At 43.0% G+C, this 12,498-nt stretch overlaps 1 protein-coding gene across 1 annotated transcript; it reads left to right on the top strand.

Annotated features, from left to right (window-relative positions):
• Nucleotides 1-1,738: 1,738 nt before the first annotated feature.
• Nucleotides 1,739-5,836, top strand: LOC116995545 (prolactin-like). Its single transcript, XM_033058354.2, has 5 exons — nucleotides 1,739-1,876; nucleotides 2,150-2,301; nucleotides 2,446-2,553; nucleotides 3,589-3,768; nucleotides 5,402-5,836. Exons 1-5 carry the CDS (start codon nucleotides 1,840-1,842, stop codon nucleotides 5,594-5,596), a joined length of 672 nt encoding a protein of 223 aa, XP_032914245.1. The 5' UTR covers nucleotides 1,739-1,839; the 3' UTR covers nucleotides 5,597-5,836.
• The last annotated feature ends 6,662 nt before the right edge of the window (nucleotides 5,837-12,498 follow it).

Here is a 12,498-nt window from a genome sequence, read left to right as displayed (position 1 = left end):
AAAGCCAACGCGGATCCATTGGGAATGCTCGCAAAATGACCAGACTATTGTTCCTGTCTTTTTCGGCTTGTAAATAAAGGGTGTGTCTTTTTTCACTTGGAAACAATGTTTCCGAGGTCGGCAGTAAGCCAGTAAGCCCCGGCGATCCCGCGATTGTGTTACTAAATGACGACTTTGTGAAAGTTCGCAGCGAACTAAAGTGCGGCTAATATTCCAGGTGCGGCTTATCTATTGACAAAGACATCAATGTTGCCAACACACCGGATATGCGGCTTATACTCCGTGCGGCTTGTATTCGTGAATTTACTGTAAGTCATTGATCCATGTGCTTCCATATGCAGACTACCAGTGGTTTTCAGATCCTGTCATATGCATGATTGCTTGTTTTCTGCTAATTATTATAATTAATTAGTATTAATATTCCAAGCTTGCAGCTGCACCACAAGCCATTAAGCAGTTTATCAGCTAAAGAGCTCAGAGATATTGCCATATTGGTATGGTCCCCATTAAGAATTATTTTTCGAATTAATTTTATAAGTTCTAAAAAATGAGGGGTTAAAAGTATTCTATAGACCCACTGGGCTTCTGCCTTTCAAAACAGGAGTCCATTGGAAATGCCTCTTGACTTTATGCAGAAGCAGTGGCAGACAACTACTTTTAAAATCTAGAGAAGATCTAGCTAGAGAAGTAGCTACCTTTACTTGTTTTCTATCAGTTTCTTTTAGTATCCACACAGAGTGTAGGTGACAGAGTTACATTTCACCTTGACCAAGAACTAGTCAAACTCATGTCTTCTACCTCCAGAATGAGTTCTAGTCACCCAGCTGCCCTTAGAAGGTGGGGAGAGAGATGATCTCCATCATACTGGCATTCCTTCCATTTTCCATAAATGGAAATCATTCAAGGGCTAGGAAAAAGATACATAACTCCAGTATAATGTCTGGGAAGAAAATACAACATATACATGTATCCTCATTTCTAAGTAGACTTTTCTCTTGGCAGTGAAAAACCCCAGAAGGGCAGAGACAACTAATTTTCCTCATGACCAGCACCTCAACTTTTGTTACATGTCCTGAGGGCTGCTCAGGATCTCATGCTCCAAAATAGAGGACACCAACCATGCCCACGGGACTTGCACCCGTTTGGGGATCCTGATCTAAGTCCTTTGCTGTGCTACTCCCTGAACATTTAGCCTCATGGGACCAGCCATCCTGAGGTATATTTGCACCACCAAACATGCAGTCACCAGCTACTACATCTTCAGCAGTCTTACCTCTCATCCCCTGCAACGGAGCAGGAAAAGCAGGTCTGATCTTAACAGCGTGATTCGAAGAGATGGCTAAGAGATGAATGCCATCCCACCAGGCTTCTCTTCTACCCCTCATTTTGCCCACTCCTGTTCTTTTGTATACCCCATTACCGCGGGCATAAGCGATTTTCCTGGGCTCCTTTCTCCGACCCTTATCCCTGGGACGGCCGTGGGACTGACCTGGCCACGCCGATTGTGGGGGGCCGGAGCCGCCCCCGCTCTGCCCACGGGAGGGCTGTGACAGGGTCGGTAGCTGTGACAGGGTCGGTAGCAGCGCCACCACCGAGCCCGGGAGACCCATTCCAGCCGGGTCCGTGGGCTGCCGAGGGCAGTGGGTCCGGTCGGGGCGAGGGACGCTCCCGCCCCCCGCCGAGCCGTGACCCCGCTCCGGGTGGGCTGGCTCAGGGCGGCCGCGGGCTGAGCGTCAGGGGGACACCCGTGACCGCCGTGACATCCCGCCATATAAAGGACATGCAGGGGCATCGCCGGCCATCGCAGCCGCTCCGTGCCGGACACGGCTCCGCAGCGCCATGGTCGTGGCCCTCGCCCGGGCGGCCGGGCGAGCAGGTGAGCGAGGGGGCGAGCGGCGGGGCCGGGCCGGGCGGGGGCACACCCGACATCCCGCACCCCGACATCCCGCACATCCCACACATTCCGCATCCCGACATCCCGCACCCCGACATCCCGCACATCCCGCACCCCGCCATTCCACGCCCCGACATCCCGCACCGCGACATCCCGCACATCCCGCACCCCGACATCCCGCACATCCCGCACCCCGACACCTCGCACATCCCGCACCCCAACATTCGCGCCCCGACCCCGCCGCCCTCTCTGCAGGCGCGGTTGCGGCGCTGGCGCTGCTGTGGCTGCTGCTCTGCGCTCCGGGGGATGCCGGCTGTCACCCCCTGACCGTGGCCGATCTCTTGGACCGGGTGATCCGGCACTCGGGCAGGATCCACAGCCTCTCCACGGCGCTCTACGCCGAGCTGGTGAGTGCCGGGCCGGCCCCGTCGCCGCAGAGCCGGGCTGCGCTGCCCTGGGAGCGGCTGCGACGGGCGGGATAGGGGAAAACGTGGGGGATGTAGGGGAGTGGTGCTGCTCTCGGTGCGCGTTTAGGTGTTCTTCCCCCGTAGGAAAAACACCTTTCGCCCCGTGACAACGAGCTGGGAAGGCCCGCTCGGAAGTGCCACACGTCGGGGATGCTGACCCCCAACGGCAAAGAATACGCCCAAAAAATCCCGGTAAGGGCAACAGTGGCGACGGCGGGCAGAGACGGGGCAGAAGGGGGTACCCCGAGGCTTGGGGGCAGCGACGGCACCCTGGGGGTCACATCGTCTTCTTTCTCCCCGCCCTGGAGAAAGGGGAACATACCTCTTGTCCTGTCAGAACCCCAAAATACCTCATTCATCATGCTGTAATGGTCCCCCACTCCAGTCGGGCTGGAGATAGGCAGAGAGGTTTTTATGCTTCCGGAGCTTCATCAACAATCTGGATGAAAGAGGCTGCTAAATTTTGACCCCAAACAGGTGCATATCACAGAAGTATTGTACATGAATCGTAAATAACTAGAACTCTTAATCTGTACGTGGTTACCTATGCTTGGATCATATATACTAGTTATAATAAGGATATTGCAGTAGTACTTTGTCAGAATGACTGACAGATATCCTTCGATTTTGTTGAGGCAAACTCTGTGGAACAGAAACTTAGAAAATTGTATGTGTGGCAAAGAATTTAAATTAATCAGTATCACTGCAAAGTATAAAAAGCAAACAGGAGAAGGAAATAACAGTCATCGCTGAATCAGTAGTTAAGTAAGGGGAAAAGCACAGCAAATTTGCTTACATCACAATTGTGTTGGGCAAAGAGGAAAAAAATCATTATTATTTCAGAGAAGAGTATGAAGAGTTTGTTCATACAGAGAAAAAGCAAATCATGATGTTGGGGATACACCAGCAGGAGAAACTTTTGCTCGCAAAAGACAGACAAAACAAGTGCTAACATTTTGGTTTTTGGTTGTGATGGAGTGAGGAGCTTTCCCCAGGACATCCTTCTAGAAGGTCCCCTGGAAGAGCAATGAGAGATGAGGCCCTGCTTGTGTTAGCTGAAAACATGACAAATACAACTTCTGGGTGTTATTATATGTATAAAAATAACCAGAGATAGAATTGCAGATGTAAATCTTAATCCCACTGAGATTTCACAATGAGACTAAGAGTATTCATATGATCTGCTGCAAAGTAACAGAGACATTCTCTACTGCTTCAATTTATAAGAGAGAAGAACTAACTCACCTGATACTGAAACTTTTGCAAGCCTGGAAAGAACCACTTTCCCACTTTAACCAGCATATTGAGCACCATCAAGAGCTACCTGATGACAGCCTTAGCAAAGCTAAGCAAATCAGCAATATGGTACATGAGCTGAAGACTGGAGTTGAGAAAGTAACAGAAAAGGCAAGATTTTCGATGTAGCTTTTATTTATACCAGATATGTGGCATGGGTGACTTCAGGGAGGGGGCAATGTCTTGGAGGTTCTCAGTCAGGAAAATGCAGGACTTTTTACAGATATAGTCATCTTTCTGTTAGAGGATGTGACTTAGTTATAGGTTGGCAGATATGTAGATGGCATTATAGGAGTCCATATCTGCGAGGCAGTATTTCCTTAATATGAAATATATGAACAACATACACGAGTACAAAGACTAGAGCCTTTTGGAGCTTCATATATGAGCCAGTAATGACTTGAGTTTTCTAGGCCAGTAGAGAAGATGTGGGTAGACCATGATAAATGCTTAATAATGAAGTTTTATTTGGATTCACATTCTAAGTAATTCAAGTATCACTGCTGTCTGATGCAAAGAGTTCCTTCCTAAGGCAATAATTTTATGCTGGGATAAGTTCTTCAAGACAACAGTGGCATTGCTTAAGTCTGATGTCAGCCACAAAACAATTTCAAAACTCCAATTCAAATTATGGCAGATTGTATATAAATCATTGGATTAAACTCTTCGTTCTTTTCCATTTCTTTGTTATTTCCATAGTCTTCTCATTACTGGCTACTCATTACTACCTTTACAATTTTTGTGCATTTATATCTATCATTAACTGTGGTTTTGGCTGAACAAATGAAATCTGTGTGCCCATTCTCTAGATTGGCTAAAATGCCAGGCTGTTTCACTTTAAAAAATTATTAAACTAGTATCTTAAACTAGTAGATCTTCTTTCAACTTTATGAAAACAGGTGGGAAATACAAGCTCTAAAATGGTAAGCAGCTCATCACTAGAATAGGCTGAATTGTACCCTATTATAAAACGCAGTCCTGGTTAGGGTGACTCAGAGTTACAAATGGAAACTTCATCATCTAAATACAGCCATGGTTCTGGGTTAAAATGGTCTTAAAGTTCAGAAGTGTTCAACCTCAAAGCTTGACTTTTGCTTCATTTTGTAGCTGAAGCAAGCTCTAAACTAGCTACATACTTTTGGTATGTTTAGCTGCTTTATTTTTTCTAAAACACCTTTGAAGGCATTATCAAGAGGGAAATCTTTGAAGTATTGACTTCTCTGTACCATGGATATAGCACTACAGAGAAATACAATTACAAAAATTAATGCATTCCAAATTTTGCATCTGTGTCTTTCTGTTAAAACAGAAAAATTCTAAATTTGTTTTTGTTGTGAAGCACCTACTCTAAGAGGTGATCACAATCTGCAGAATTCACCTGGTTAAATAAACAGCACTGGTGGATGCTCATGTTAGGAACTTCCCTCCACAGAAAACATTAAAATAAATGGCTAAAAAATCTCAAGATTGATTTGCTGTAATACTTCAAGAGGAAATAAGGATTACCAAACAGGGGTTCCTCAACTTATATGAAGTATTCATTACTAGCGTATCAAGAAATTTCAGCCTAGTTTAAAAGTTGCAGAGATACCATAAGGATAAAAAGACAATGTTATTCTGTGTGAAAGATCTGGAGTAGCACAGCCCAATATAGTGACACCTTAGCTGTCTTCTGCAGTAGCATTTTGAAGAATTGTTGCACGTGTAGTTACAAGTTGTACTTATTCTCCTGTTTTCAATACAGATGCAGTCAATGGGGATCATCAGCAATTCATTAAATGGAATGGCATCATCTGAAGGCACTGGTTTATCAATCGGTAATGAAGCAAACATGATGAGTGACTCTGACTTCATTCACTGTTTTAGGAGAGATTCCAATAAAGTACAAAGCTACTTAAAAATTCTCAAATGTAGGATTATGCCAGAAAACAGTTGCTAAATTTTAATTTAGCTTGACAAGAAGTCTTCAGCATGTTGCTTATAAAAATTTAAAAAATAGAACTTCTAAATTATCATTTCACAGTAATTTTAATAGGAAAATGTTTTTGGAATCCTTTGGAAGCTGACGCAGTTGACAAATGCAGACGAAATACAAAATAAAGCCTCATGTGTATGTTGGTTAATGCACCTATAAAAAGGAGTTCTCTAGCATTAGATAAATAAATGTTCTTGTATGTTACACTGTGGCAGACTATACTATGGCTGATTCACACAGTTTAGATATATACACAGAATCACAGAATGGTTGAAAGGGAACTTAACATTGAGTTCCAACCCCCACTCTGCCATTGGAAGAGATGCCATCCACTAGATCAGGTTGGTGACAGCCCCACTCAAGCTGGCCTTGAACATTTCCAGGGATGTGCCATCCAGAACTTCCCTGGGCAATGTATTCCAGTGCCTCACCATGCCCTTGAGTAAAGAACTTCTTCCTGACATCTAACCTAAATCTCTCCTATTTTAGTTTAAAACCATTCCCCCTTTCCTATCACTCTTCATCCATGTGCAAAGCCCTCTTCTTTATGAACAACCTTTAAGTCATGTAAGGCTGCAATGAGATTTCCCTGTGCGTTCTATGTGCTAAACAATGCTAAACAGACTGTCTTCATGAGGGTCTTCTGGGCCCACTTCTTAAGATTGTCCAGGTTCCCCTGGATTACATCCCCTCCTGTTGTATCAGCTGCATTGCTCAGCTTCGTATTTGCAAACTTGCTGAGGATGCACTCCATGCCACTCTCTGCGTCATTGAGGAAGATACTGAAGAGCACCAGTCCCAAGAGAACCTTGAGTGACACCACTTGTCACTAGCCCTCCACCTGGACATAAGAGCCACTCCTCACAATTCCCTGTCAGCATCCAATCAGCCAATTCCTTAACCTTCAAATAGTCCAGCTTTCAAACCCACATCTCTCCAATTTGGAGGTCAGGGTGTCAAGTAGGACCCTGTGTAAAGAAGCTCAACAGAAGTTCAAACATAGTTGCAACATAGTTGAAAATAAGATTCAATTTGTTAAACCTTGGTACATTTGTATACTATCAATAAAGTATATTTTTACCTAAAGAAAATGTTTCCCCGCATTTCTACATACATACCTACCTGCAGAATATTGCTTAACACTGAAGAGTGGCATTGATGTTGATCAGATCATTTAATGGTAGGGCCTATGCCAGACTTTTACATCCATGTCATACTTCTTACTGATTTCTTAGGGCTTTCATATGTGTCCCATAAAATCTAGTATTTTTATTCATTTTGAATGCTCTTTTATATCTGTAGTGGCTTCATTGGTTTCAGTAGAAACTCTTAAAGAAAAAGTTTGTGAAAAGTAAGTCAGAATTCTGGTCCAAATAGCATTTTACTCTAAGGACTGAGCAGGGAGCAGCAATAAGTCTTTTTTCCATTCCACATGCTGACACAGGACTTTACAGTAATGATGACAAACCCCATTGCAAATAAAAAATATGAAAATATGTCAGATATTTTACGGAAATCACATTTTCCTAGCAGCAGGGTGGTGCTGCTGGCTGCGCATACAACAAAACTTCTTCGCATTCAGAGACTGAGACATTTGAACAAGTAGACATAATCAACATGGATTTATCTTTAGTATTCTTGACTTTTTTACCACTAAATGTTCTTTTCTGGCCTTCCATGATCTTGATGGTTGCTGACAGTAGCAGGAGCTCAGGCAGGCAAGAACAAGGAGTAAAATGCTAATGATTAATAATGATACTGAATTTGGGCTTGAGAAACCTAGCAGAAAAAGATGTCAGAGAAGCATTTATGCAGACCAGAAAAACGACATTTTAATTACATCCCTATAACTGCAAATATCCTCAGATATCTCCTATCTGGTAGATGGCTGCTGTACTTTTGCAGCTAGAGGCTGGAGTGTTCACAATTCGTGTCTGGTCTCTGCTGTGCAAGGTATAGTAGAAAGGAAATGGGTAACATTGCGCTTGCCCTGAAGAAGTTACCAGTTGCAGTACCTTATGCAGTAAGATACTACAAACACATAATGAAATAGTAGCATTCATGGGCAGATTTTGAGGAAATTCTGGAAACAAAACACAGCTCCAAAGAGAGCAAAAGAAGACTCCTCTGAGCAAACAGACAGAACCAGAGCAGGATGCTCACACTGCCTCCATCTACCTGTGATCCCAGATGTAGTAGCAATTAACAGCTGTAGCATTAATGCTACATCTGGTGCAGCCGCAGTCCCGGAGCACAGCAGCCCGTTGGCTGGGAGGGATCACTGCTGGCTCCAAACGCTGCCGGGAGGCAACCGCGCCTTCCCCGAGGAGACACGCGGTGGCAGGACAATGCCGCCCGGACCACAGCCACGGCAGCCACCCTGCGGCACAGGCGAGGGGTGACAGACACGGGCGGGGTCACCGTGTCCCAGAGGCTGACGGCAGGAAGCTCCCTCCGGACCGGCTCCCCGGGGCACCGCGGACGGGGCACAAGCGCCGCTGCCACAGCGCGGGAGGTGGCCGTGTTCCCATGGGAGGTGGCCGTGACCCCCAAGGTCCTGCTTGGTGGCAAGTAATTGCAAGCGAATTGCAAGGTGACTCAGAAATCAGCCGTACCCGCAGCTGGCAGGATCTCCCAGGGGTGCAGCTGAGGGTAGGTGGAAAACGGAGAAGGTCATACAAAAATCTCTCATCTCCGCCCAAGTGCTAAACCCTGGGAACGTTCTACTGCACAGAAATGTGAAAACAGAGAAAATGAGATAGTGGGTGGCACACGAGGAGCCACAGGGCACCGAAGTGTTATCCACAGTCATTCATCCTCATTAGTGTTATATTTCAGTTCTGCCTTTGGCTGAAACGACGCATGTTGGTGAAACAAAAGCCTTTCTATATTCCTAGCATTGCCTTCCTTCCCCTTGCCACTGAGGAAACAACTGAGCAGTGGGTTGAAAAGGGCATGCTTTTCTCTGTGGCCAACGATGCCTCAAAGAGAAATACAGTCAGTGATGGTTGCTTTCTGCTCAGGGGAATGCTTCATCTCCTCCATGATTTTCTCCAAGACAGCAGCACAGCTGGTTAGGAAAATTTGATAATGTTAAATCGTGTGCTACTATCGAATTTGAAAATCCATTTTTATATCAGAATATTAATTTGGGAGAAAGAATTTTGCAAATCAATGGAAAATCAGAAAATCAGGATTGGCTTCCAGTTATCCGGCATCATGTGCAACAAAATAGGTAAGTAATGGTATAATTTCCATTTGTGAAACAATCTGTTTCCATTAAACTTTCTTGTCAACCAAATAAATGTAAGAATTAAAAACATCTCCATTGTTCTTCATACCTTATTCCCTGAAGCACTGCAGGATAATCCCAGAATATTGACATTTTTGTGTAGTCCATTTTTTTTTCAACTATTAGAACTGGCGTTTGTAACCAGATTTCCCCATAATAATGTTTCATTTTTTTCAGAATGATGAAGGATACAATAGAGACACTCCCAGTGATTGAAAATTCACTTTGTTCCTTTCATAGTGCGCTAAATGGTTTTCATAGTGTATCTTAAATTTAGACTGAATCTTTTGTGTGCTGATGTTTTCATGGTAGATTAAGTAGCTAATGTCACTTGTTGTTTAGTTCTTATCTAAACCCATATGATAGCAAAACAGAAACAAATTGAAACAGTCTTCTTTGAACAATATACATCCATGTTCAACTACCTGCATTCAAAATTGAGCTGTAAATAAAAACTACTTGGAAAAACTGAAGAATTCGTCAAGGGTTGGATGCTTACAAAAAGTGGTATTTCTGTGTGCTTTAACAAGCACTGGAAGATCACTACAGAGATGTTACCTTCTGACATCCCTCTCCATCATGCCCAGCTTCAGTGCTCAAAATTACAACCAATATAAAAACAAGGAGTTGCCATTTTCAGGCCATGACTTTTGGTGCAAGTCTGCATGGAAGCATTTCACACCCAGGTTCCAGTTTACCTTAAAGATCAGCAGCAGTCACAGGTACATAGCTTACAAGCACGCTCATTTCAAGACTTCCTCAATCTATGACAATTTCAGCCACTGTGAACCTTGCTCTGTAGGGGCTTTTTGGTCTCATCATGGTTAATTGGACCCTAGTTCCTCTCTGTTCCTTTCTAGAGGCAGTGGATTTACAGCTATCATCATGAAATTGGTTTGTCTTTCCTTCTAGTATGTGCAAATCAGTAACAGAGTAGTTGGTAGAGAGTGCTGAAGCATGGGAATGTACTTAATTTATGTTGGTCTTTTGACTGCAGAACACACATTTGTCAGAGGAGCTGTGTGGCTACAGTGATGGCAACTGGTATTTAAAACCCAGTGCTAGTAAATCACAGCAGATAAAACAAATCTGATGTATTACTGCAGCTCAGAAGTGGCATTTGACCTTTGTACTACTGTTCTGACACTGAAGTTAGTAATGCAGTTTTGTGCCTTAAAGCAGCCCTGTTCTCTGCAGATCATAACACATTTCCTGTTTGGCAAAAGATCGATAAAAACAAGATAATAATTTAATATTTTCTTTCAGAAAATAACTTTACACTGTAAATCTGTACAACTTAAGTTTAAGTGCTGACACAGCTGTGGTCAGCAAATCCAGCTTTTAAAAGTGTTACATGAGGTCCATGGAGGTGCTAGCTGGCCTCTCATTTTCACAGGTTCACAGTAACTCACATGCAGTAAAACATGACTGTGGCTGTGCCTGATACAGACTACAAAAATTTGCATGTGATACATTTTAAAAGTTCAAGAGTCAGGTCTAGAAGGAAATCAGCAGCCTCTTCTTTGGCATCAGGGAAGATCCTCTGCCTCACTTTAACAACATACTTTCAAGATCCACATTCAGACCCATATGAAGGATCTTTAATAGGTGGGATGAGAAAAGCCTCTTCTGTTCCTGAGGCTGACAGGTTGGGCAGTGAGATCTCTGTGTCAGTAGCACAGCCCAAGAACATGGAAGTCTGCAGCTTGGGTAACAGAGCGAGTACTGAGTCTCAGCTTTTCCTCCCTTTCCTTGTTGCATTCTGTATTACATTAGCATTGATAAGTTGCCAGAACAAACAAAGAGGTGTCCAGTGAGTATAAATATCCGCTTTGTTTGAGGCCTCTGAAGAGATTAGGTTTTTAACCGTGGTTTGCAATTTAAGGCACCCGAACTCCCCCCAGTCCCAGGATCCCAATAAATGCCCTTCACAATGTTCCACAGCCAGTAACTACAGTCTCAAAATGCTACACACAGGAAATACCTCATATACCCTACAACCCTGCTGCAAGATCATCCATCAGGTCACATCTTTGAAGCCCAAGTAGCACGTTGCTGGTTTTAACCTAGGTGTGACTGGTATCTGTCATGTCACTCCCTTATACCAGCTGCACTACACTTTTCACCTCTGCACTGTCTATTATGAAGCAGTTCAAATATCTGCTGGGCATTTTGCATACTTGTGCTCTCTTTATTCTTTCTAAAACTAGTATGCATACCGTAATTGAAGAAATCAAATATTACTTCATCTTTCAAAAAGAAAAGATTGGCACTGTAAATATATTTTTGAATTTGTACAGGGTGTTATTTCTCATTTACCAAGTTTTCACAGTATGGACTGAAAGGAAACTTCTCCTTTATATAGAACAAAATCAGAGGAATCAAGGTTGTATGTTTCATAGGTCTACATCTTAATTGAATCAGAAATAATTTAGATATAATTCAAGATTTGCATGTATACTTTAGGGTTTTTTAAAAAGCTTGATCAGCATTTTCAGGTAAAGAATGTTTTATCTGGCATCTTGAAATTTTATTCTAGCTGTGGAATAAGAATACTGATAGGAGGTGTTAAGAGATTTGGAGAACCTTGAAATGGTTTAACAGGCTACAGTGAAACAAGAACTTGTTGAATTTAAAACACCAGTAATATTACAACTGTGAAACCAATTCTGCATGAGCCTTGCTTGATATTTGCCTCAGTGAGACAGGTATTCTGTTCAGCACATCGGCTCACAGTTTTGACAGTAGTTCACATTTTGTGCTTGCAACACCATGAACTGAAAGATTTCCCAAGGAGCATTCTGAATCTCATCTTCCATCTCCAAAGTGTTGCTTCTAACACTGAGGCTTCATTGAGTTGCAGTAAAGAACATGAGCAGCTGGGGAGGCTCCCTTTCCATTAAAGGTGAGATTAAAAAAACCCTATCACCCCTACCATACAGATTTCCTCCAAAATGGGAAGCACTGATGAATATATGCACACATATATACCACCACCTGATCATCAAATTCATCCCCATGTGTACACAATCTGTCTGTTCTCAGCCCACCAAGGGCTTCTCGCAGAATCCGAGTTGGTTCCGGGAGTTCAACTGCAAGACAGGAATAAACTCCTCCCAAATAATACAATGTAACAAGGGCAATAGTAGATGCCTATCAGAAGATAAAACATTAAATAACAATTTACTACACAACAATTGTATGGCTTTTTGAAAGATGTACAATACAGTTCAAAAGATTTGGAGCTCAAGGCAAGAATAGTCAGGAACATTCAAGGTATATATGATAAGAAAATCCAGACTAGATTATCATAATCTTTCCCCTATAAAATGTATGAATACCAGGAAGAAAATAGTCCCTATAAAACAGTAACGTTCTCCATAAGGTTTTGCCTGTAACATACAGTATCTTTAGTCTCTTCTCAACAAAGGCATCCATAAATGAAAAAGAAAATGAATGTTATGGTCCCATTTTGATCTATAAAAATTTTCAAATAAAACAAAGATAGATATACCTAAATTCATAGACTGATCTCCTTAAATTGGATTAAGCAAGCAAATAATTTTAAGTAGCT

Source organism: Catharus ustulatus, chromosome 4, assembly GCF_009819885.2.
Source record: "Catharus ustulatus isolate bCatUst1 chromosome 4, bCatUst1.pri.v2, whole genome shotgun sequence".
NCBI lineage: Eukaryota > Metazoa > Chordata > Aves > Passeriformes > Turdidae > Catharus > Catharus ustulatus.
Note: the sequence above shows the minus strand (reverse complement) of the source record. Positions and strands in the feature narration are given on the sequence as shown.

What these genes read in the sequence shown, in the direction of transcription:
- LOC116995545 (XM_033058354.2), top strand. Translation starts at nt 1,840, where the DNA reads ATGGTCGTGGCCCTCGCCCGGGCGGCCGGGCGAGCAG. An exon ending in CGGCGCTCTACGCCGAGCTG is followed by an intron (nt 2,302 to 2,445) that starts GTGAGTGCCGGG and finishes CTTCCCCCGTAG; the next exon opens with GAAAAACACCTTTCGCCCCG. An exon ending in TTGAGAAAGTAACAGAAAAG is followed by an intron (nt 3,769 to 5,401) that starts GCAAGATTTTCG and finishes TTTTCAATACAG; the next exon opens with ATGCAGTCAATGGGGATCAT.